This window comes from Mustela erminea, chromosome 12 (assembly GCF_009829155.1).
Source record: "Mustela erminea isolate mMusErm1 chromosome 12, mMusErm1.Pri, whole genome shotgun sequence".
NCBI lineage: Eukaryota > Metazoa > Chordata > Mammalia > Carnivora > Mustelidae > Mustela > Mustela erminea.
The window spans coordinates 79,777,639-79,804,785 of record NC_045625.1 but is presented as its reverse complement, the minus strand read 5'-3'; the positions used below and the strand labels follow the sequence as shown (position 1 = coordinate 79,804,785).

The following is a 27,147-nucleotide window of genomic DNA, read 5'->3' as shown; positions in this document are numbered from 1 at the left end:
CAGAGGCTTTAACCCACTGAGCCACCCAGGCGCCCCCATCCCATCATTTTTACTCAGTTTTGCAGGCAGTGCCTTCTGTTCCCTACTTTGTACCCATCAGTAGCTGTGAATGGAAGCAGGATGCTGGGGCATTCTCTGCAGGGGGAAGGGTTCCTCAGTGTGGTTTGGTGACTTGATATAGCATCAGAGTGTCTCACTGGTGGGAAATTCTTCTTTATGGCTAACTTTACTCATTACTTTTTCAAATTTGGGTTGCTTTACCTTCTGTTTGGTTTTTAGAAAAGCAAAATATCTAAATGTTGTTCTTGGCTAAAACTTAAACACAGCTTATAAATACATACCTAGATACATATAATTTTCTTTGTATCGTAATTGCATCACCATCATCATTGTCCTTACTCTAATCAACTTGGGCAGCTACTGGATGGCATCAGACCTAGAAATTTTAGAGCATAAAATTTACAGTGTCTGTTCCTAAGGAATCTGCATTTAAAAGACATTTGTGTAAATCATAGTTTACATTTCATAGTCTCACTGGTCAGTTTTCTCTCTTCTTTTCCCCCTTGAAAAAAGAGATTTCCTGCTTTTGGTAAGGGGATCATAAGTCTTCTTCCTTACGGAACAAGGCAAACTTTACTTTGGAATATACTCTCTTAAGAAAAAAAGTACTTTTATTTTGTTCACATTTTCTAGTTCTTTGACCTTCACATTCTTATTTTAAAAAAGTATTGATGGAAGAAAGAGTTGAGGGCAGTCTAGATTTTGTTAACCTGAGGTGTCTCTAAAATATGAAATATCGGGGCACCTGGGTGTCTCTCAGTAGGCTAAAGCCTCTGCCTTCATCTCAGGTCATGATCCCAGGGTCCTGGGATCGAGCCCCGCATCGGGCTCTCCGCTTAGCAGAGAGTCTGCTCCCCTTCCTCTCTCTCTGCCTGCCTCTCTGCCTGCCTGTGATCTCTGTCAAATAAATAATGAATAAGATCTTTAAAATATGAAATATCATTGAGTACATGAATTTAGAATTTATAACATTTTTATATTTGTAATTCACATTAAGTATAAGAATGCACATATGTTTATAGCAGAGAGCAAAGACAAACTGTAATGTTTTGCTTTATATTTGTACTTTTTCCCCTCTTATTTACTGTGATCTCACCTCATTTTTGCCCCTTTACCTCCCTTTATTTGCTGTATTCCTCCCTTCGTCTCCTTACTCTTCCCCATTTTTCTTTTTCTCTCCCTTTACCATCCTTTAGTCCCACACTTTGGAACTGCTGTACAGTTGACACTACATATAAGCAAGGGATATAGTAGTAAGTTGTCCCTTCTCTTAAAAAAGTCTCAGGCAGAGATGCACAGCCCAGTAACAAAACCAAATGCTTCACCAGTGCAATAAAAGAATTCAGAATCCAATATGAGTTGAGTATATTGTCTTTTAATAACCCACATCAATTTCTCATTCCCACTGTATCTCTGCCCTCAGTGTGTAAGTACATTCTGGCTAGCATAACTAGCTGTCTCTATTCCTCACTGCCCATTCTTTTGTAAAGCCATTGAAATTCAGGCTTTTCCTTATACCACTTCACTAAATCTCTGCTTGCCAGAGTCAATTGACCTCCACACTGCAAAACCCAATGGTCAATTTTTAGTCCCATTATACTTGAGTTCTAAGCCTACGACACATTTCTTAGTTTGCTTCTGCTCCACTGATGGTTCATCTTCGGTGTCTTTGGTTGGTTTTTCTTCTTCTCCCCGTCCTCTCAATTTTGGAGTCTCCTTTTTCTGTTTTATTTTTATTCATTTACGTGGTGCTCTCACCTGGTCCTGTGGCTTTAACTAACATCAGGGTGCTCATAATTCCCAAATGTGTCTTTCCAGGCCAGACTTCACTTCTGAACTCCGGACTCATAAACCCAATTGCCTACTCAACTCAAGCATGAATGTCTAATAGGCAACCCAACCCCAACATGTCATATTAAACTCCTGATCTTATCTCCTCCCACTGAAACTATTTTTCCTATAGCCTTTTCACCTTTTATTCTTTTTGACTCTCTACCTTTCTCGGTGCCAAGGATGAAAACCTTCTGCTAGTCATTGGTTCTTCTCTTCCTCTCATATTCCACATCACACCCCATACTGATGGCATGGGTTCTTCGGCCAAGATTCGGAAATGTCCTTGTTACAGCATCGATGCATATCCCTTCCAACATAGTTTAGTCTGAGGTGACATGTATCCCCTTTATATGGAAAGGACCAATGTTGACATCTCCTCACACATTAAAAAAAAAGAACCCTGAAAAGAAGTACACAAAAAATGCCCAATAAATATAACTAACACATTGCTGCTACCACCCAGTGAAGCTAGGTAAGATACTCATGCGAATCTTGGATCTCATTTATAAAGTCATTGTTTGGCATAAAGTAGCAAGATTCCTGAAAGACTCCTTGTGTTTTCTTTTATAATCTACAAACTCCCTCCCCAGAGCATTTTGCTCTATACTCCCTTGCGAGTGTACAATATATGCCAATTGGATAAACGGTCTCTGTTTCCAGAGTGATCACCTACCTAATGCTCCAAACATCTCTTCAAGAGCTCAACGTGGGTTCGAGGAACGGGCCACACCACCTAACTTTTCTGGCCGCTTGGCTACCTTGAACCTGAAGAACCATAAACTACTTTGAGTGCCATAGATTAACAAAGAAAGCCTAGAACAACACCTTCTTCGAATGATTCCGATGCCTCTAAATTGTGACATTTTGCTGTTGTTTCCTTTTGCTGTTTTTAATTACTGTGTCTATTTGCATGAAACGAGGATCTGGGTTGCCTAGGCATTCATCTGCTCTGACTGCATATCCCTCTCTTAAATAGCATTCTTCGGTGCAGCTTTGCTCGCTGCCTCCAGCATTTTGCCAGGACCTCGCCCTCCTCCTTTCCCCATCCGCCCGTCCCTCCCCAGGAGATGGGTTATTTTTAAAGGACATAATCAATAGGCTTTGGGAAGCAGCCGAAGCATGAGGGGGGTCGTATGATCGGGAATAAGCTACTAGGGATTGCTGAGCAAGGGTGGCAACAGGCCATGCCAAAAATCATCGGAGGAGGGAAAGACTGTCTGTAGCTCCCATTTAAATATTCTGTGGGATTCTTTTGCACGGGGTTTTGACTTGGAGAGCATTCTTAGCTCCGTTCCTTAGCCTTGCACCAAGCCGTGCTTGGTGGTCCTATGGACCACCAAGAACAGCTGCTTTTTGGGTCAAATGACCTTCCACTAAAATTAAGGTTGGTCTGAAGCACTTGAAGGAGTCTTAAATTTGGCCACAGTACTGCTGTTTATTTTTATTTATTTATTTATTTATTTATTTATTTATTTATTTATTTATTTATTTTTAAAAAAGATTTTATTTATTTATTTGACAGAGAGAAATCACAAGTACACTGAGAGGCAGGCAGAGAGAGAGAGAAGGAAGCAGGCTCCCTGCTGAGCAGAGAGCCCGATGGTGCGGGACTCGATCCCAGGACCCTGAGATCACGACCTAAGCCGAAGGCAGCAGCTTAACCCACTGAGCCACCCAGGCGCCCCAGTGCTGCTGTTTAGTTCTTGATGCTGATGATGCCTTTGCTGAGGGTTGAGTCAAGAATAATCCAGTTATCACAATAACTATGAAGACAACTGTTTCATCACCCCTGACTCACCTGCCAAGGGGATGCCGTTGAGTAGAGAAAACGCGAGTGAGAATGTGCAGGTGATTGCGCCCAGATGAATTCACGGTCAGAGGGTCACCTCAAGAGGAGGGAAGGGGCTATTTCTGCCACACTCTCTAGTACATCACTTTGAATCCATAGCTCTTCTTGACTTCTTTACTTGCAACCATAAGCATGTCTCCTCTCATGGATTTTTAGGTTTTTATTTAATAGCCATTGACTACTATCCTTCCTTTACTTGAGAAGACCATCCCTGACTGCAGCCTTGCTTCGCCTTCCTCCTCCCCTGGTTATCAGAGGACATGGGTTTGTTGCTCATCTTCTTGGCTTGGAACATTTCATTCTGCTGTTCTTATTTAACATATGATCATTCCTAAAGATTTGCTTGTATTTTGTTCCTTTAATATTTTTTGTTTCATTTTGTCATACCTAGTTAGTTTTCTTGATTATTATAAATGGATGTAATAGTCTGTGTGGATTTCAGTTTGGCTCTGGTGTTACAGAGGAGTCTGTAGTCAGTCCTTTGCTATTTGTCCTTAGCTGTTCTTACATTATACACACAGGTCGGACTCTGTTCCAGGCTAATCTTCTGTGATTCAAATGCCTTCCTAGGGAGAAGAAGCTTCTGGACTGAAGAAGCTTGGTGGTGACATTAATTACAAATAAAAGACAAAGACTGATTGTTAAATGCAAAACATCTTCTTAAAAGTGTCTGCCTTTACTCTTGCAGACTCTCAGTGGTGCCGTAAAGATCTTTGTCCTGTGCAGATCCAGTTGTAGCCAGTAACAGAAGCACATGTCCCACTTAGAACAAAAGAACACTTATTTTCACATTGCGTGGCTTGACATTGAGTGATAACATTTTTGCATATCCTAAAAATTTTTATGCAGATGCTGTTTAAAGGCAAAATGTGCTTTTACAATAATCTTCTTTGTGAAAAGAATTTAAACTCCTGGCATGCATTCCATTTTCAACGTGCCTGTCAAGTTCTGAAAAATAACCTTTGACGGTCTGTGAGCAGAAACAAAACAGAGGTTGTCGCCTCTGTTCGCAGTGACGTTGTGTTGTCATCTTTACTTTCTCAGACTCAGGCTTCATCTGACTTAAATAAAAAATACGATACTATTTTATAAACAAGTGACGAGACTATGGTTTTTTTCTTTTTATTTTTTAAAGATTTTATTTATTTATTTGACAGACAGAGATCACAGGTAGGCAGAGAGGCAGGCAGAGAGAGAGGAAGGGAAGCAGGCTCTCTGCTCAGCAGAGACCTGGATGTGGGGCTCGATCTCAGGACCCTGGGATCATGACCTGAGCCGAAGGCAAAGGCTTTAACCCACTGAGCCACCCAGGCACCCCAAGACTATGGTTTTAAAGAAATAGGCAACTCTCATTTTTACCTGGACGATTTGCAGAGCTTTGTCTCTGGCTGAGGCCTATGATGAACAGACAGTAGATGACAAGTGGAAAAATCTGCCAGTTAATACATTTCGGCATACTATCGGACAATTATAATTTTTTTAAACCCTTTGATGCCTTTGTAAAAATAGAGGAAAACTAAAAAGAAGACACTATCTTGAGCATGGGGTGAGGAATATGCAGAAGGTTCTTTGTATTGGGAAGAACAGCAAAATACCCCTCTTTCCACATCTTCAAGGTAAATCATATATTGGGAAATTCAGGCTGTCTCCGATGCAGTCTACAGAAATAATTGAAATAGGAAATACCAGCCTTGCAACATTTTCTGAAAGGCTCTTTGACACTGGTAACTGGTTAGAATGAAATGTTCTCTATTTTAATAAATTAATTTGGTTCTAATAACCACATTGTACAAACATGTGCATGTGCATATAGCTTTACTAACAATGCAGTTTATCATGGAATGCAATGACCCAGCAAACCCCAAGTCTACTCACTGCAACACGGAATTTATTTCAGTAGCAGTTATAGTCAATTGAGCTGACAGGCTCATAATTGATATGTTTTCCAAGTCTTTGAAGGCAGTGGAGCAGAGAAGTCTTTGCACAACACTGTCTAGGATGCCGTGGCCATATATCTTTAATAAACAATGCTGTTTTTGACAAGCTTGTTGAAAAATGTTTGCATTAACAGCACAGAAAACTTTATGATGAAAATAATAACAGTAAAAATGCATTACTGATCATTGTACTGTCATTTAAAGAATTGCCATATTTTTCCTTTCTTCAACAGTGCAAATTCAAGTGGAGGAAAAAGAAGATGACACAGATGAAAGTTCAAGTAAGTGGGGTGGGACCCACGTGGAATGTGTTTCCTGGGGAATGGCAGTGAATTCAGGGGACTCTTGTCTTGTGGGATTAGGCTGCCATGTGTAAACCCATGCTACCGAGTGTGTGGGAAACTTTTGATGTTCTCAGAAAAGAGGTCAGGTCCAGCAAATGGAATCTCTCCATTCTAGATTCCATTCAGTAGGCACACACACATTCTACCCAATGTCTCAGTTACTCATGATAAAGTGGATGGTAGTCCACAAAAACTGGCTTTTTAATATTTCTCTAATAGTTTCCCTGTTAAGGTCTTTGTCCTAAAAGCTCTTCTCTAGGGCTCAATCTATTATAATAGAACAGATTGGCCATTTTGACTGAATTGATCAGGTGGTTCAATTAAAATGAAAAAGCACATTCTTTTGTGCTGACTTCATGGGTATTTTGTTGGAATTGCTCGGTTGTCTTTACTTTGTGTAGGTTTAGCTCAAGAGTTTGGAGTATGATCCCTCACATGCAGACCACTCGTGGGAAAGATCATTATATGAGCAAAAGTTCTGAATTAACTAGAACTGAAGGGAAGAACAGTGTCCATTAGAGGATACATCAACACCATCCAATGTAATACCCTGGGCCCAATATGGCAGCTGGGGAATGTTCATGATGCCAGGTGTTTCCAGACACTCAGGGCATTTTACATACAAAGAGCTCACAGTCACACAGACTCTGTTTGTCATGGCTTGGGTACTGGAGGGGAAGAAAATAATTTTCCTCAAGTCCTTCTGAGTTGTTAGCTGAGACCACTGTAATATAAGACAGTTTAACAAGAGAAAAAACAAATGGAAGTTTATTAATATGTATACCTCAGGTATATGTGAGAGATACACAGGAAAAATTAGTTAACTCTCTTAGGTGGCTTCGAATTTAGTCTTAAATGCCATCTTAACAAGGAACAAAGAGCGGGGTGTGTAGGCCTTTTTAGGAGAGAATAAATCATTTTTAGGAATGGTGAGTGGGCCCTTCAGAGACTACATGGGAGACACAGTTGTGACAAAGTTTGTCTGGGTGTGGTATTGCCTTCCAGTATCTTCCCTTGTGATGAGTCAATCTTCCCTAAGGGTGAAATTCTTGGTGGGGGAGTTTATGACAGTTCAGTTCCTCTCAGAGGATTGTGTTTGGGATAGAGGAAGGGAGTTCAGGAAAGACCTCTCAAGTCATTTGCTGTTTATCAAGTGCCTGGGGAGGGGGATATAATCAGCATACCAAAGTGCCACGATTTGCAGTGGTATGTCCTGAGCTCGTGCTCTCATATTTTGAGGTGGCATGTTTTGCTACTCTTCCATATTGAACGGAGACCATTCCAGAGGGTAAAACTGCATGCAGATCTGTATTTAGTCAGCAACTGTAAAATACTGATTATTTGTTTTAGAATTTGGGTATTTGGAAACTAATGAAGTCACCAAGAGTAGCCTTTTTGTTGCCAAGTGCTAAAAGAGAAATCTGAGACACCACTTCTTATCCATGGCAAAACTACAAGTTTAATAGTTTAGTCTTAATACAAAATATACTAAAATGCAGAGTCCTAAGTGGCTGCTTGAGTGCTTGCGAATATTTGTGGGAAAATTGTTCCTCAGTCCTTATCAAGGGCTTGTCCTTTCTCTAAATGGTGATGCATGTGACTAATAAAGACTGGGCAAATTTTCAGAATATCAGACGGGGTTCACATAACATGCAATAATGCTGCATATTTAACAAATGGAACATTGTTCTTGGTTTTGATGACTGTATAGTTCTCAAAGCCTAGTTTGAAAGTTATCCTTCTGCTTTTCTCTGCTAGCCGAACTTGAGTACTACAGATAACATTTGGATCTCAGATTTGAAATATCAATAAAAGTATTTCAGTAAGTAATGTTAAAATACAATTAGGGGTGCCTGGATGGTTCAGTCAGGTAAGCATCTGACTCTGATTTTTGACTCAGGTCATGATCTCAAGGTGATGAGAGGGAGCCCAGATGGGGTCTGTGCTGGGTGTGGAGCCTGCTTAAGATTTTCTCTCTCCCTTTGCTCAGGACCTACCTCAGATAAAAGTGAAAAACAAAAAATTTAAAAAGATTTAAAAATAAATAAAAATCACGACACACACGTAAGAATAAACATATTTAATGAACAAACAAGGACTCTAGTGAGGTATTCTAATCAGTTCAAAGGAAAATCCAAAGAAACATATTTATAGATCAGGGATATTGAAATGGTTGTACAGATGTAAGCATTTCTGTTCTCTGGGATTTTTTTTTTTCTTTTCTTTTCTTTTTTTTTTTAAAGATTTTATTTATTTATTTGACAGAGAGAGAGAGATCACAAGTAGGCAGAGAGGCAGGCAGAGAGAGAGGAGGGAGCAGGCCCCCTGCTGAGCAGAGATCCTGGTGTGGGGCTCCATCCCAGCACCCTGGGATCATAACCTGAGCTGAAGGCAGAGGCTTAACCCACTGAGCAACCCAGGTGCCCCTGGAATTTTTTTTTTCTGGTGAGGAAAGGTAGTCTCTCTACTGCACTGAGTTCATGTACGTGTCTACAGACAAGAATGATTTATTTTGCATTGCTATTTAGCAATCTATAACTTTCAAAATTAGAAACTAGCTCCCATGGAATCAGAATCAGATATTACAAACGGGTACACTGTGGACAATTCATAGTTTTCCACTAAAGTACAGTTTTTCCCTATAATAGCTTTTGTTGAGAAGGATAGTGATAACTATGAGTTGAGTTTTTAATAATAGGTTATTCTAAGTACCAGAAGATGCACAAAAATGAAAGTGAAGTAAGATTATATGTTATAAACTGTGAAGGAACTAGATTCTTTCTGTACTCTATCTGGAAGATTCCAGTGAAGTTACAGACAGATGAGGCATTAATTGTGAGTTGATGAATAAAATAAAATGCCATTTCTCTGTTTTACATTAAATTTATATATTATCTATTTCTAGTCATAAAGATACTATGCTCAAGCAAGTACTTATGTAAATATATTTAGTATCAATTTCATTTAAGAAAGGGAAAAATATTTAGGAAAAAGAAGAACAATCTTGGAATCAAGAATAAAGATAATTTGAATTGGGGGAAATCTTAAGGGCTGAGTGAGTTTCTTCAAAATTACTCGAGTTTGTTGCATCTTCTTGTCTTTCCTGTCTTTTGTTCTAAGATAGAAGTAGTAGTAAACATAGTAGCTAATCACTTAATCCTTATGTATTAGATCAGTATACTCTAAACCTGGTCTTAGACCTCATGGTATGATATTAAAACTGTATGTCATCTAGCAACCCGTGTAAATGAAGATTGGATTTCTAAGGATTATTAAAATTTGGGGATCCACATTCACATATTTGAGTAGATGAACCACAAAAGAAATGAGATTCTAGGTAAGAGTATTTAAATGGCAGGTTATGAAATATACATATGGTCTGGTGTATCTTCTCATGGTGGGGAGACTTGCTGGATTGTGATCTCATGTGTGACATTGGTCATTAAGACACTAAGCATCCATTTGCAGCAGGAGAGACAACTTTGTGCTATTGCTCATCTAAGCCCTCCCTGCTGTGTTTAGGTGAGGAGGAAGAGGAGGAGGAAGATAAACTGCCTCGAAGGGAGAGCTTGAGACCAAAGAGGAAACGGACCAGAGATGTTATCAATGAGGATGACCCAGAACCTGAACCAGAGGATGAAGAAACAAGGAAGGCCAGAGAGAAGGAGAGAAGGAGGAGGCTGAAGAGAGGAGCGTAAGTGAGCTCTAATCTGTAACTGAAACTTGATTCCTTCAAAAATGCCTACCTCTGAGAGAAGACCACTCCCTTTAGGTACTCTGCGGTCTTAAAACTGGTAATTAAAAACAACGTTTAAGAAGATGACACATTTAGGGGCACCTGGGTGGCTCAGTGGGTTAAGCCGCTGCCTTCAGCTCAGGTCATGATCTCAGGGTCCTGGGATCGAGTCCTGCATCGGGCTCTCTGCTCAGCGGGGAGCCTGCTTCCCTCTCTCTCTCTCTCTGCCTACTTGTGATCTCTGTCTGTCAAATAAATAAATAAAATCTTTAAAAAAAAAAAAAAGATGATGACACATTTACTCTAAGGCTGCCATTTTACTCCACTTAGTTAAATGTATTTTAAAATTTAAATAGAATTTAAAAAATGAATATATGTATTAAGGATGGGCTAAAACATTTCCTTATGAGAGGTCAAAACTGTCATAGGTTATGAATATATTAGTTCATTGAAATATTTTGAAGTTATTCCATTAAAGATATGCATTGTTATCAAAGATGAGTGGAAAATTTCTAAAAAATGAGCCCAAATCACTTTACCTTATAGAGCAATGTTTGGCAAAATATGGCTAATTCCAGCCCAACAACAAAGAGTGGGTTCTTACAGTTTTAAAGTGTTGTTGATTTAAAAAAATAAAAATAAAAACAAAAACCAACCAAGAACAAAAACCAAAGGCAAATAAGGGATAGAGCTGCATATGGCTCTCAGAGCCTAATAATATTAATTATCCATTCTTTTACAGGAAAGAAAAAGTGTCCTGGCCCATGTTAACAGAGTATTGGTGGTGTCCTTCCCTTTTTGTCACAACCGTACATACATCATTTCCACCAGGCAAACACTTCACTGAGTGCTGACTTTGTATAAAATAATACATTAAATAATTTTCAAGTCTTGGCTTTCTGGAAATTTGCAGATGGCAGGCCAGTAAGAAAAGTGTGCATGTGACACACATTGAATAATAGAAAACCTAGACCCCTGGGAAAGGCTTTATGAGAACAGCTACTCCGTCGTTCCCTGGGTAGTAGGGCCATGGGAGCCACCACGGGGTGAGGGGATCTCCTCCAAAATACGGCGAGCAAGGGCTTTGGATGGAGAGGAACTTTCTAAGATGTCCTCCCCAAGTGACATGAGTGTCTAACAACTAGCTTTTCCTTTTCATAAATCATTGTAATTAAATAAAATTGTATGACAGTTTTGGCAGATAGAGAAGCTTAGCATTGATAGATGATGGTTCCTTTTAAAGTATAGGAATTACCCCGCCTACTTCTTCCTCATATTTTTGTTGATTGCGATTTTTTTTTTTTTAAAGATTTTATTTATTTATTTGACAGAGAGAGAAATCACAAGTAGGCGGAGAGTCAGGCAGAGAGAGAGAGAGAAGCAGGCTCCCGCTGAGCAAAGAGCCCGATGCGGGGCTCGATCCCAGGACACTGAGATCATGACCTGAGCCGAAGGCAGCGGCTTAATCCACTGAGCCACCCAGGCGCCCCTGTTGATTGCGATTTTTAAATCTCCCTCCGCTTCTTCCTTTCTCTCTTCCTCCCAAGCTCTTTTCTTCCATCTTTGAATACCAAGGCACCACCTTCTTTAAATTTTGACTCTGGTATTCTTTTTTCTGTTTTCTTTTTAAGTCTTCTTACGCTGTTTTCTTTAAAAAAAACAAAAAGGCAAAAAAAGAAATCATGTCACACTTTTAAGACTCATTGATGTCACTATTATGATGTAGTAATATTTCCTATGAGCAAAGCCTGTGCTGTTTCATCAGTAAAAGTGTGCATGATGTGTTCCAGAATTTGCTTTTATGCTCCACTTGTGTCTCAGAGAGGTTTTTTTAAAAAGGTGAGTTGGGTGAAAATGTCTGTGCTCTCTTGGTGTGCTTAAGGATCTCATGAGAACTGCTCAACGCCCCCTAGAAATAGGATCATAGAATCAACTGAGTCTCCCCTAGTGCCCGAGGGAACATTGTCCCAGTGACAGTGTCTGCCCTTAGCAGGTACCACGCTCATCCTCTTTCTGAGAATCCCACAAGCACCCTTGTCACCTGTCCTCTTCACTTCTCCACACAGCCAAATTTGGCTAAAGTGAACTTGTCCCTAAAGGTTTCTCAGATTCTATAAATAGTGTTATAATTTGGGCAACTAATCTAACTAGTATCATAAATTATTTGTGATGACTGATAACTCGTTTTCTGTGTTCATTTTGAAAATAATTTTTTTTAAAGAAAATGTATCAGCAAATATATTTTGAAAAAAAGATCTGTAGGCAAATCAGGGCACATTTATTTAGATTAATTGATTTACAGTCTTTTTAAACGTAAACATTCAAATGAAACACCTCAGGGAATTTCCCCTGTACTGACAAAACATTTGAAGCCAACTAAAACCAAGGTTGTAATGCTAACTATCTTTGGAGACAGTTAAAAAACTCTGCCTCGTTATACATTTTGGAGGATTTCTAATAATATGACAGGCTTTTCCTGACCCAGTTTTAAGTGAATAAGAAATATGCTCATAGCAGTGAGCAATTCAACACATTATGCCTTTTTTCCCCCCTAACAACTGTTGTTTAAATAAATCAAACTTAACATAGAAAGGCATTCTTGCACAGATTAGCCCTACATTTTTGAAGATGAAGCATATCTATATGATATTCTTTTAACATGATTAGCACTTTTCCTTTGAGTGATTCCTAGAAAAGCAGTTCCCTTATATACTGGTGAAAATATTTTAATTACCTGCCTATCTGAAGATAACTCAGGAAAGCAACTATATCTGGTAGCACAACATTATCTGTCCTGAGCAATTAACAACAAAGACTTTAAAAATATACCCATCTGGGGTTATTTAGTGTAAGGATTTATTCTTATCTTTCCATACCATACTAATCTTGGAGGACAGTATTCTATTTTAGTGGACGTTGAGCCCTGGATTTATGATGATAACCCTGTCATCCAGAAAGACTCTGTATATAAACATTTATGTAATTAGTATTTACCCAGCTCCACTGCTGTGGAAGCTAATTTCTTTGGAAGACATGGGTATGAATATGCAATTGACTATGTTCTCTAAGAGTTCATAATAGAGCAGAGGAGGGGGCCACTTAGACACCAATTATTGTGAAGTAAGACAGTATAAATGTGCCAGAGAAGAAGGACAAAGTTGTTTGGAGTCTTAGAGGAGACAAAACTCTTTGTTGTATGAGGTGATAGATACATGGATAATCAGAAAAGGGGGTTATCGAAGAGATTTCACATGTTTTAAGGAATCTTAGAAAGGGTTAAACACATCAAGTACTGGATTTGAGATAGCAGGAAAGCATATAGTGTTAGGAAGATTTCCATTAGATGGCTTCTGGAAATTGGCATGTAAAGAAATAAGCTGTAATTATATGGTAAACCCACACCCCTAATAGATCATTTAAAAAAAAAATCTTTTGATGACTCTGGATTAAATGAGATACTGTTTTAGATATGATTCTTAATGGAAATTCATAAATATAAAGCTTTAAGATACTTACGTGTAGATACAGTTGACCCTTAACATGCTTTTGAACTGCATGGGTCCACATACATATGGATTGCTTTCTCCTTTTTAAAAAAAATTCTAATTGCACTATCGTTAAGATAAAGTGTTATATTAGTTTCAGGTGTACACCATAGCAATTGGCCAACTCTGTGATGACTCAGTGCTGATTATGATGAGTGCGGTCTTTCCCCCATCTCCCTACCCACCCGCCCTCTGGGAACCACCACTTTGTTCTCAAGAGTTAGGGATCTGTTTTTGGTCTCTTTTTTTTTTATGGTTTCATTCGTTATGGTTCTTAAATCCACATAGGAATGAAGTCGTATGGTGTTTTTCTTTCTCTGACTTATTTGCTTAGCATTACACTCTAGATCCATCCATGTTGCTGCAAATGGCAAGATTTCATTCTTTTTTTTTTTTTTTTATATTGTTCAGTAACATTCCAGTGTACTACATCTTCTTTATCCATTCATCAATCTATGGATACTTGGGCTGCTTTCATAATTCGGCCATTGTAAATGATGCTGCAATAAACATTGGGGTGCTATATCTTTTCAAATTAGTTTTTTCATATTATTTGAGTAAATACCCAGGGGTGAGTTACTGGATCATATGGTAGCTCTGTTTTTAATTTTTTGAGGAACCTCTGTACTGTTTTCCACAGTGGCTCCCCCAGTTTGCATTCCTACCAGCAGAGCACAAGAGTTCATTTTTCTCCACATCCTCACCAACACTTGTTACTTGTGTTGTTGATTTTAGTCATTCTGACAGGTGTGAGGTGATATCTCACTGTGGTTTTGATTTACATTTCCCTGTTGACTGGTGATGAACATCTTTTCATGTGTGTGTTGGCCATCTGTATGTATTTGGAGAAATGTCTTTTCAGGTCTTCTGCCCACTTTTTAAAAAATTGAATTTTTTTTTTTTTTTGGTGTTGAGTTGTGTAAGTTCTTTATATATTTCGAATTCTAAGCCTTTATGAGATTATGTCATTTGCAAATATCTTCTCCCATTCCGTTGTCTTTTAGTTTTGTTGACTGTTTCCTTTGCTGTGCAGAAGGTTTTTATTTTGATGTAGTCTCAATAGTTTATTTTTGCTTTTGTTTCCCTTGCCTCAGGAGACATAGCTAGAAAATGTTGCTACAGCTAATGTCAGGGAAATTACTGCCTGTGCTCTCTTTTAGGATTTTTATGGTTTCAAGCCTCACATCTAGGTCCTTAATCCATTTTGAGCTCATTTTTATGTATTGTATAAGAAAGTCATCCAGTTTCATTCTTTTTCATGAAACTGTCCAGTTTCCCCAACATCATTTGTTGAAGAGACTGTCTTTTTCCCATTGCAGATTCTTGCCTAACATGGATTATTTTTAATAAATACAGTACAGGTCTGTAAATGTATTTTCTCTTCCTTATGATTTTCTATCATTTTCTTTTCTCTAGTTTACTGTATTGTAAAAATGGTGTATGTAATACATGAAACCTATAAAATATGTATTAATCGACTGTGTCATCAGTAATTAAGACTTTAGGTCAATAGTAGACTATTGATAGTTAAGTTTTGGGAGAGTCTAAAGTTATATATGAATTTTCAACTGCATAGTGGTCAGTGTACCCAGGCCCCTTGTTTTTCTAGGGTCAACAGTATTGTGATTTTTTTTGGAAGGATGGGCAAATTAAAGACTTAAAATATTAAGCAACTGCTTAAAATATCAAGCAATCTTAAATTTTTCTGTTTTTTTTTTTCCTTTTTTCTAATTAAATACATTCATAATAGTTTCTTGACATATTTTCTTTTCCTTTTGATGGTTTCCATACAGGTTTCAATGAAACAGTTATCTGTATAATCTAGGTTTAGTCTGTGTCTACATAGGAAAATTATTTGAGTCATCTTAATAAAACAATCTTTTCTTTCAACTGAAGTGTAATTGACAGACAATGTTACATTAGTTTCAAGTGTACGACACAGTGATTTGACAAAACAATCATTTTTACTGAAGTATATGTCTTCCTCTTATGATCAACCAGCACACACATTATTATTCTGATGGGCAAATTAAGCAAACAACTGTGAATATAGATGTTGCAAAAATGTCCTGAGGTATTTTATTTCATAGTTGTATAGCACCATAAGATTTTATATACTAAACATAAAATAATTAAAAGGGAAACAACCTAATAGCAGTCAGAGTTGTATTTTAGAGTGTTCTTCATAGTTCCCTTACCATGAGTTAACTGTTCTAAACCAAGTATCTGATTTGGTCAAAAGCACAAACTCTAGACAGGAAGTGTTACTTTAGAAAATTAAGATGAGTTTTTATTTCATGACATGATTAAAAGCTGGGTTGGTGGGAAAGAAAGGAAGAGGCAAAGTCATTTTGTACAGTGGGCTGTAAGATTATGTCTCTGTTTTCCTGGGCCTCAGCTGGAACTTTCCAAAGGCAGCTCTGCCATAGTCCTGCTGTGTGGAGTCAGGACAACTAGAGTGAACAGTAAAGTATGTTTCTGACTAAAGCTGAGTCAGATTACAATTTATTTGTCAGTCAGGACGTAGTTTGGAGAAAGAAACTTCAGCAGTTAATTAAACAGAAAATATTTATTTAGAGAACTGTTGAATTGGTATAAATAATTGTTAACTAGGTTACTGGAAAGGTGACAAGAGAGCACTTATGTATCATGGTGACAGCAAGTATGGGAAGCAGCTACACTCCAAAGGCTGGCGGAATGGTGGAAAGGGGTTGAAATTTAAACTTAGAAGCATAGAAGACGGATGCCAGGGGCTGGAAGCACTGAGGAGGGGGTGATGCTGAAGGCACCTTGTCTCTGTGGGGCTGGTGGGGAAGCTGGTTCTGTGAGTGTTGGAAAAGTTGGCAAACCAGATTCTACTGCAGCTGTGGGAAGGCCCCTCGGTTTATGGGGCAAAGAGGCATTAGTAAAGAGGATCTGCCACCCCAAGAAGCCAAAGGAAAGTCGAGGTTCAGCCTAAGTCCCTTCTTAGTATCTTCTTTTGGTGGCCTACCATTGAGCCAGCCACAAACAGAAGCATTCCTCACAGAGTCCCAGCCCTGGCATCACTGTATTAACTACAGAAGGGAGAGTTTGAAGTTGAGTGACAATAAGTTAATAAATAAACGAATCTGTCACTAAAACAATCGATCCTGACAATAGGGCATTACATTCCTCGATTTAAAATTACCTTTAGATTTTTTTGTTTTGTTTTGTTAATCCGGAACCACGTAGTATTTTTGCCGTCCCAGGAATATAAAAGAGAAAAGATACATCTCATTTGCTCAGTGAGAAACTAAATTCCTTTGAAGGTCTCTTCAAAGGATTTGCTTCCACCAAATATATTTCAAGTTGAATTTTATCAACTGAAGTTTTGAATTTAATTAACAGATTAAGTTACCTTTGAGAAATAGATTTTTTATTTCCCCCTAGTTCTATTTTTTTCCTTCTCTTGAGACATGGCTAACAAATTTGTAAGGGCACTTCAAAGACATCTTCACCTCTAATGTACTATCCTTACCGAAAAGGAGCGTTTTTCAATGCAATGTAGACTCGGTTGGGGAAGATGTACGAGGGAACAAAGAAGAGAGGAAAATCTGTTGATAGATCTGTAACTAATCTTCTACAGATTTTTTTTTTTTTTTTTAGTCCTGAGACTTTGAGGCTGTGGACGTGAAACAGTTTCAGGACTTCAGAATGTAAACACTGTTGTTCAAAGTTATAATAATTCTGGAAATACTATATCAGCGTTCACACAGATACAAGCTCTAACACTTCCGAATCTTAGCGCCCTCTATGTACAGCCGAGCGGATTCCCATTGACTGAGTATCTGATAGCAGTCTTTTTAAGTTTGGAAATTAAGCAAGACTTAATTTTTTTTTCCCCTTTTAAAGGGAAGAAGAAGAAGAAATTGATGAAGAGGAATTGGAAAGATTGAAGGCAGAGTTAGACGAGAAGAGACAAATGATTGCTACTGTCAAATGCAAACCTTGGAAAATGGAGAAGAAAATTGAAGTTCTCAAGTATGATGCCACTTTTCATAATTCGACACCTTTCCCTGATTGCTGATCTCCTAAATCCTCTTGAGTATTACCTATATTTTATACCTAGTACTTTATACAATATAGCATATATATAGAATACTTATTATTATATATAATGTTCATGGTCATAGACACATATACAGCATATTATATCTACTACATGTCATGTGTGAACATGTCATATATATGTACATACATGCATATATATGTAACATCATTAGAGAGGCTGAGCTAATGATTATATTTTTTAAAAAAAAGAACAAATCCATTGTTTAGATTCTTATAACCTCTGGTCACTCTTAGTCCTTTGTTCCTTGAACTGAGACTTTCTTCAGTTTCATACGTTGATTCCTATCTCTCTGGAAGGGATAACATATTTGACTTTTACTGTTTGTGTGGCTTGCACATTCATGTTTCTCTGCAGGGTCCCGGCCTCAAATGATACAATCAGGTGACGGCTCTCCTTAAAGCACAGGGAGGATATTAATACAACAGAACAGTACACAGGATTCCAATTAAGGATTATGCTAATAGCTATTCCATGGTGACATGTCAGTGACCCAATTTCAGTCTTCCGTTGGGTGTTGATGAGAGTACAAACACACTCAGAGGCACATGGATTTGCCAGCTTCCTGTATGAAAAGACAAATGATTCTTTCTGAGGGATGGGAGCAGAATCACTTCTGATCACTTCTGAGGATCACACTCGTATTTCCTTGCCAAGGTTGTTGGGGAGGTGAGGCATGACTACGAGGGAACGTGTCTGTGATAATCAACAAGCACGTTTATATCGTCCCGTTGTGCTACCGATGGCGGTTTTTCAGAACCATTTTTGTAAATGGTGGTGAATTTCCAAAGCTGTCTCTCCACTGGCCGATTTAACTAATAATGTTAAATATTATAGTGTCTTTGGTATTTTTTAAAGATTGTCTTTGGTGATGAAAAAAGAACTGAAGGAGCTGTGAGGTTAATTCACTTCTAATCTTAGTTTTGCAAAAGAGTATATGTTATTTAAGGACATTGTTAAGCTTCTGGGCCTCAGTTACCTCATATCTAAAATAAAACAAGATATTCTAGATCTATCCTGTGAAATGGGAACCTAGCCATCATTTTTAATGGCATCATTTTGTTTTATGGAGTGCGGTTTTCCAAGTTCCAAACAATGCTATTCCCAGCAAACTTCTAGAACACCGTGGTCGTAGGCTGGGAACTCCATGTGCATTGGACACAGCCATGAATGAAGGCAAAGCCAAGCAGGGTGCCTGGTTCCATGGAGCTAGTCACGTGTGTGCATATGCATGTGTGTGGGTATGTGTGTGTGTGTCTGTTAAAATAGTGCTCATTCAATGAAGTGGTAGTGATGCTAAATGTTAGCGTTAAAAGTGCCCTTACTTGGCAAAATATGAGTTTGACAACCACCTTATGTTGCTTCTGAAATATATTTTGAAATATTACTGGCCATAAAATCCCCCCAAACTGGAAGCCACAGGTAACTGTATGTGGAACGCTGTCAAGTTGGAAAGCGGCGATACTGAGAACTTTCAGCGTGGTGTGAAATTGAGTAAGAATGCCAAAGAGTGGGTCTTCCCTTTCCACCCGCGCAGAAGTACCCCCCACTCTCCCTTCTCTCTCTTTTCCCATATAGGACAGTGGAGCAGGAAGGGGCTTCTGAGTTCCGTTTGAATCTCAGACCTTCCATGTAATAGCTGTGCAAATTTGAATGAGTTGTGTAGCTCTCTGCCATTGAGATTCCTTATGAAATTATGCTAATTTACAGGGTTATTGGCATCATAAAGTGAGATAATTTACATAAAACACTTAGCACGGCGCCAGAGCATAGCCCATTGCCGGGAAGCCCAAGTTGTAATTATTATTTCCTCTCAAGACAGAGTCAATGATGTCTGGTCCCCTGCAGTGTGACCAGTGTCACACTCTCTCCGTCTCTCCTGATGGAGAGAGTGTGAGACAGTCTGGGCTGGGTGGAAGTAGACCAAGCCAGGGACAACCTCGGGGGCCCTGGGGGATGGTGACACATTGGTAGCAGTCTAGAATGGGCAACCAATTTTGACTTGCCAACAAAGAACAGCGCATCTTGACAGTTGGGCAGAATCTGGGGCCAAACTACTTTCACGTCTTCAAATGTACCCAGGGTAATCCTGTGGCAGATTCCAGGACCTGCGGCCTTGAGCTGAGTTCCAGAAATGAACCCATATTTGGAAGAGGGGAGACAGAGGGATTGGGAAGACAGCGAGGGAATACCAGCCCTGTTGGTAGGGCAGAGACTGAAAATGGGGAGTCTGTAGCTCAGTTCAGGTCTTAGGTCTGAATGTTGGGTTTTTATTCAGACCACATGCTTTTTGTTTCCTTTTATAATTTTTTCACTTTTCATACATATATATATATAATACAAAATTTACCATTTTAACCATTTGGGGCTATATATATATATATATTTTTTTTTTGGTAACATTTTTTCTTTCTTGTCAAACATTGGAAAGTAGGAGATTTCACATTAAAAAAATCCAGCAGTCCTTGGGTGGCTCAGTTGGTTTAGCATCTGACTCTTGATCTCAGCTTAGGTCTTGATCTCAGGGTCATGAGTTCAAGCCCCACATTGCGCTCCATGCTGGGTGTGGAGCCTATATTTAAAGAAAAAAAAAAAAAAAGTCCAGACATCCAGCTTCTGCTGGACAAGTGGGGAATTTTTACGGGAAGTAGAGGCTGGGATTTGGCAGTTGTTGCCCCTACAAAAAGGGCATTCACTTTTCAGTGTGCCCAGTTCTCAAACAATTCGTGTCACCTGCTCATACTACTTAGTTAAGCCTTGTATGCTTTCCAGTCTGCTGCCTCCTACCCATGCAGCTAGGGAGTCAGTTAAGCACGTTACCAAGGCAGTGATTCCGAACGTCAGATTCAAAGCCAGCTTGCAGAATAGAAGCACAGATGCAGGCCCAGAGAAGACTCAGCTATGCCTGCTCACCTGTCAGTCACGCTCACTGTCTTGGAACCATTCTCCATGGCCAGAGATGGGTCCTGCTTTGTGGCTTTGCAGTTCTCTGCGCAGCTGGTGGTCACGGTTGGCCTGACTCCCTTGATTTCAGCCTCTGTGATGAAACTGTTGGCTCTATAGGGCCCGGCTGCCTCCCTCTCTGAGTTTCTGAATATTGAATTGAGCTTCTCCCTTGTGGATTTCAATCTTGTGCTTAGAGGGAGCGATCAGTGCTTTACAGGATGTAAATGTAAAGGTTTCTCCACCCCAGCCTGGAGGCCAGGTAGTTTTTCTCACCTACCCTTTATCTCTTTTGGGGACATCTAATTCCCAGAGAAGGTTTCTGAGGGTAATGTTATTTCCAGAATTTACCTCCAGTCATCAGTCCTCGCTAAGTAAATGGAATGCAAGGCGAGGGGCTCAGTATAACTAGAGCAGATACTTTGATCACAGGCTTGGATCTGTGTTGAGGTTCCAAGGCTTTCCATCTGCCTCTGGACTCTGAAAAACTGGTGAAACTTCTAACACAGATTTAACAGAGGGTCAGGCTTTGGAGATGTCTTTTAGAGGAAAGCATTGGGCATGATAGCAGAGGATGCTGTGGGGCGGCGGGGAGGGTGCGGTGGAGACGGGGCAGGGCTCAGGGGTAGTTCCCACATTCTGAAAGAATTGGCAACATGAGCATCTTCAGAGCTGAGGCCAAATGACAGTTAAAATAAGCAGTTGATACATAGGCAAGAAGCCCTAAAAATGGATTGTTAATCCCGAAGAACTCTCCAACATGGCTCAGGAAGTAGAGCTCAGCATTTTCAAGGCAGCGGCATTTGTTTTTTTGGCCTGAAGAGAAGCCACATAGTTTTCACTGTCTCTGTGCAACTGTGTTTTTTTGTCTGCTTTCCTGTGTGTTAGTGCAGTTTTGTACATTCATGTGGCTTAAACCTGTTGAGTGATAATCTCGGGGAGGGAGGGGCAGGTGGATCTGGCCAGGACTACAATATGCATACTTTTGTTTTCTGCTTTACAAGTCCTTGATAGGGCGCCTGGGTGGCTCAGTTAGTTAAACAACTGCCTTTGGCCTGGGTTGTGATCCCAGGGTCCTGGGATTGAGTCCTGCATCAGGCTCCCAGCTTCATGTGGAGTCTGCTTTTCCTCCGACCTTCTCCCGTCTCATGCTCTCTTTCACTCTCTCTCAAATAAATAAATAAAATCTTAAAAAAAAAAAAAGTCCTTGATAGTCAGGATTGAGGGCCACCATCTTTTGATTCTGAGAAACAGAAAACCTCATTAAACAGAATGTCCTACTCCATAAACTGTTTATCGAATGGGTGAGAATATGTTGAGGCGATGGGACAGGGGAAGGGAAATAGTGGTCTATTTTCCAACTATTTGAAAGTCAGTTTCTCTTTTTTATTAGGAACTAACTGCAAAAATATCCAACAGCGAGGATTTTTAGGCATCATCTGTTTTTAAACTGTTGATGGGTTTCACTCAGAAGTTGGTTGACTAGATCTTTCCTCCCTGTAGTCTGTCACTGAGCTAACCTGGTAGCAGCCACCACAGGTGATAGAAAACACCTGGATGGAAAATAACAGGTCTGCTTATTACTCCTCCTGAAACTCAAGCTGAACTAGAGCAGAACATTCTACGTGGTAGATTTAAAACCTCCCTGAGTAAACCTGAACAAGCAACCATTTTATTTTGTTCCAGTAGGGTGGGTGAGGGATTGAAAATTAAGAGACACGGACTCCACACTAAGCTCTACCTCAAATCTCACCTCTCTGAGCGTCATGTATTTATTTATACAGGGAAAGGATTGAATTGTGGCTGGTAGTTTTCAAACTGCTTTCCTCAGAGTTCCAGTGGTTCCGTGAATTCCCTTCAGGGAAAGGGAGGCAGAGTTTTAAGAGTGGTGCTTGCCACACCACAAGCTTTGAGCAGAGACATCACAGTTTCCTTCTTCTACACAATGTACTTGTGTATAAAGCATCTGAATGAAGAAAAAAAAATGCTTCTGTGCCTATTATATAAGAAATAATTAAAAACCCTCACCTGGATATTTAAAGAAGCTGATTTTGGGAAGGGAGCAGTTCTCACATTTCATGAGTCTGCAAAGTAGAGAATGGGAATACTCCAGGATACTTTCTCATGGAGATGGCTCTTGGGTAGAAGCCATCTTAAATTTATTTATTTATTTTGGTAACAACCGTGTTACTCAGCTATTATACTAACTGCTTTAATTTCTTATCTTTGTGGCACCTTGACCCAATGTTTCTGGGAGTTGTCCATTGGCTGTCTTGGCCTCGTGATTTTTTAATGGAACATTCAGTAAAGCCAAGAAAGGAATTCTTAGGATTTCACTTACATTTAAACATGTGCTTTTAACGGTCAGCTAGACATTAAGGTAATAGTCTTCCTTATTCAATCTTCCTTCGCCCTCCAGCATTCTTTTTGTTTGTTTTGTTTTTTATTTTATTGTATTTTTTTTTGTTTTTTTTTTTTAGTCAGGGGAACGAATGTATTTCTAGGACGGTAAGAATAGACCAGAGTTGATTTCTTTTGCCAGAGCCATCTGGGAAAACTAGCCCCCATCCATTCCTCTCAAGTTTCCTTGGAGCTTGAGATTTTTATAGGTAAGAATCATGATTTCTCCTTTGTTTCACAAAGGCCTTTCCTTCATCTGTCGTTATGAAGGAATGAGACCTTCCACACAAGAAGACCTTTAATCATGTGTACACACCTTCTAACACACCCTTCAACCATTTGGGATTCTTTTGAACCAAGAACTCAACCAAAGCAGTGGCTTTCAGTTCTTAACACTTTATAGGTACCTTACATATACTGATTTTCTCATCCAAAGAATGGAGACTATTGGAAATCAGTATATCTGAATTTTGTTGATCAAAATGTAACATTGATATCCAATTTTTCATTTTTATTTAAGTTTAATTTAGCTTACTATTTATTTATTTGAGAGAGCATGTGTGTGTGAGTGGGGGTGGGGAGGGACAGAGGAGAGGGGGAGAGAGAATCTTAGGCTCATTCTACATTCTACTGATGGTGTGGTTAAGAGGACTGAGGTCCTGAGGCGCCTGGGTGGCTCAGTGGGAGGTGCCTGAGGTACCTCCGGATCATGGCTCAGGTCATGATTTCACAGTTATGAGGTCAAGCCCCACATCAGGCTCTGTGCTGAGTGTGGAATCTGCTTAATCTCTTTCCTTCTCTCTCTCTCTCTCCCTCTCTCTCCACCCCCTGCACCCTCTAAGGGTGCAGGTGCACTCTTTCCTCTTAGAAACAAAACAAGAGGACAGATATCCCAAAGGGTCCCATAGAATGAAGATGATAGATCAGTGATAGGCATTTGCTCTATCAGAATGACACAGAGCAGGTACGCTGGAGTATATTAGTACCTTGTCAATTAGCCTGTTGAAATGCTACAAGTTGTAGCTGCTTTTCTTGAGCAGAACACACGTGAGGAGACCAGAAACATTGGATGATGCTGATGGGTAGTCAGTTTGGTGACCGATAATCAGTCCTAAAGTGACAGGATCGTAAATTGGTCTTTCCATCCACTTCTAACTACAATATTCTTATTTGTTCATCATATTTTCCATCTGTTTTCTGTCTGTCTTTGGCATGTATTACAGGTTACTAACTTACTATCTGTATTGGAACACATCTTATTAATTGTGTCACATGCTACAGGTTTATTTATTAGTGATACTTCACACATCCCGTGTGCCAAACCTGCTACATAATTTGCAGGATCTGGAGCAAAATGAAAATGTAAGGCCCTTTGTTAAAAAATAGTTCAGAATTTCAATTATTAAGAATTTCAAGACACCAATGACAGAGCATTAAAGTAGGCACTGGGGCCACCTGAGTATGGGGCTCTGTGTGCCTGCATAGTCACAGACACACCAAATTTACCCTGCCTGTGAGTTTCACCTGCATAATATGAGCCCAAAGCATTCTTATTGTTTATGCTTAATGCTTCTGATGAGTTCCTCCATTACCATAGCATAATGAAACGGTCTCAAATAATTCAGCAAACTCACATAGCAGAACTCGTCTATATTACTCCAAAGACAGTGTTCATGCCATATAACCAGCGTGTTCTTTTTAAGTACCACTTTGAACAGGTCATTCCTATGTTCAAGACCTTCAATACTTACCCAGTAATTAACAAAGTGTACAAGCTTTCGCTTAACAAATCAGCTGTACAGTTTGGATTCACATCCTGAAGTCCAGCTTCTTTTCCAAATCATGAGTTACTGATGATGATGATGATGACCATGAGAGATGAGACGGACGATGCCATCTTCAATCAACCCCCTTTATCTGTTTCACCCATCCCCCATCCACTGCCCCTCTGGCAATCACCAGTTTGTTCTCTATATTTAATAGTCTGAAAAAAGTCTGACTTTGTTTACCTCTTTTTTTCTTTTTTTTCCTTTAAAAATTCATCTTAAAGGGACGCCTGGGTGGCTCAGTTGGTTAAGCAGCTGCCTTCGGCTCAGGTCATGATCCCAGGGTCCTGGGATCGAGTCCCACATCCGGCTCCTTGCTCGGCAGGGAGCCTGCTTCTCCCTCTGCCTCTGCCTGCCTCTTTGTCTGCCTGTGCTCGCTTGCTCTCTCTCCCTCTGTCTCTTACAAATAAATAAATAAAATCTTTAAAAAAAAAATTCATCTTAAAGAGGAATTTTTTTTTAAGAGGAAATTTTTTTTATTAAAGAATAATCGAGCCTTGATTGGAATCTGAAATCTCTTCTGACTTTACCATGCACATTTGAGTTCATCTGTACCAATTGCTTCTCTTTATCATTTTCATTGCATAAGAAAAAATCTTTTCTATTAAACAAGAGCAATGTTCCTGACAATTCTTTCTTTTTTGGAGTTAGCCTGTTAATATTTGCTGTGCTATTGTGAGTGGTTAGAAAAATCCCCACAGGTAATTTTAATAATGTTTTTCGAATAACATTATGAAATTTTCCCTTAAAGGATGCCAACAGGAACCACTTGAGAAAAAAAAAAATTTTTTTCTGGAGATTTGAAACTTTTTTTTAAAAATAGATTTTATTTATTTATTTGACAGACAGAGATCACAAGTAGGCAGAGAGGCAGGCAGAGAGAAAGGAGGAAGCAGGCTCCCTGCTGAGCAGAAAGCCTGATGCAGGGCTCGATCTCAGGACCCCAAGGTTATGATCTGAGCTGAAGGCAGAGGCTCCAACCCACTGAGCCACCCAGGCGCCCCCTTGAAACTTTTTCAGTTGCTAAGGAAGTCAGCTCTGAAACATTGGGGTTACATATACTTTTGCTTACCAAAAGTTCTTTATCTTTTTCATGATTTTTTGAATCTTTCCTATCTACAGTTTACTGTTTTACCAGTTACCTGGAGATGTTCTGTTCTTCACTTGGTTTTGCAGGCTTTTCAGGTGGCCCATTGGGCTCTAGCTCCTCTCTCTTCTAGAGAGTTGTGAAGGCATTTATGCCTCTCATACCATCCTCAAAATCCCAAGGACCCCTTTATTAAATCAGCCTGAGGTTCTGCCCAGATGCTTGATGGAAAAGTAATTAATGGTCATTGGAAAATGGGTCTAAAATATGCTAATATCCAGGGTTGCTCACGAGACTCTTGGCAATCAATCTTACTCAGCACCTTTCACAAATATCTGCTTATCCAGAATTCGAATAATCTCAAACTTGAAATAAACAGGGATTTATTTTTTTAAAGATTTTATTTATTTATTTGACAGACAGAGATGACAAGTAGGCAGAGAGGCAGGCAGAGAGAGGAGGAAGCAGGCTCCCGGCCGAGCAGAGAGCCCGATGCGGGGCTCGATCCCAGGACCCTGGGATCATGACCCGAGCCGAAGACAGAGGCTTTAACCCACTGAGCCACCCAGGCGCCCCTAAACAGGGATTTTTTTTTTTGTGGTATACCATAAGATAATAATAATAAAAAGTAATGAGACAAAAGAAAGTTCTAAAGTTTCCTTCTTGATAGATAAAATGTGGTTACCCTCATCTTTTTAACTTCAGATACACCGAATCAGTTTTCCCACGTTGCCAGAATATCTTCCCCTCCAACCATTTTTGATAAATAGCAATTTACCGAACTTGCATTCTTTAGAATGTCAGCTACTGGTGACAGCTAATTTTCACAACTTGTTATTAGACTATCCATAGATGTGTTATCTTTGAAAGGTGATTAAGAAGAGAAATTCACTAATTACCATTTACAATTATCTAGAAAATTCTTTTAAATATGTTTGACATAATACATTAACAGTGAAAGGAAAGCAAATGTGTACATGATAAGCACAGAATACAATTAATTTGAGAAATGTGCCTTTTTTGTTTAGGGGAATTGTCATCCAGATCTTGAGTAAGGTATGAAATCCGAAAGTAACCCTTTACCTTATCAGATTTATAATAGAGTAATGAAGGCATTTATAAAAAAATATTTTTATTTATTAGCTAGAGAAAGAAAACATGGGGGGGAGGGGCAGAGGGAAAGGGAAAAGCAAGCTCCCTGCTGAATGGGGACCCCAACCTCATGGGGCTCGATTCCAGGGCCCCAAGAGCATGACCTGAGCTGAAGGTAGATGCTTAACCAACTGAGCCACCCAGGTGCCCCATGAAGGCATTTTTGAGGATATTTTTATGTATATGACCAAGGAACGGCAAGTTTTGTATTACTTCAGGAGATTTAAATAAGCTTGTTGCTATAAAATAAAAGTGGTTAAGCCTTATTAAAATGCATATACTACAGTAAATGTTTGGAGAACATCATATTAGAATATCATGAAAAATGGGAGGAAGAAGGGAATA

At 39.4% G+C, this 27,147-nt stretch overlaps 1 protein-coding gene across 1 annotated transcript in view; it reads left to right on the top strand.

The window, feature by feature from the left end:
- TMC1 (transmembrane channel like 1) overlaps window positions 1-27,147 on the top strand; it is a 382,443-nt gene that overhangs the window by 274,629 nt on the left and 80,667 nt on the right. The window contains exons 8-10 of the mRNA XM_032306873.1: window positions 5,913-5,960; window positions 9,546-9,717; window positions 17,178-17,306. Of these exons, the coding sequence (XP_032162764.1) occupies window positions 5,913-5,960; window positions 9,546-9,717; window positions 17,178-17,306 (349 nt within the window). The remainder of the gene's footprint in view (window positions 1-5,912; window positions 5,961-9,545; window positions 9,718-17,177; window positions 17,307-27,147) is intronic.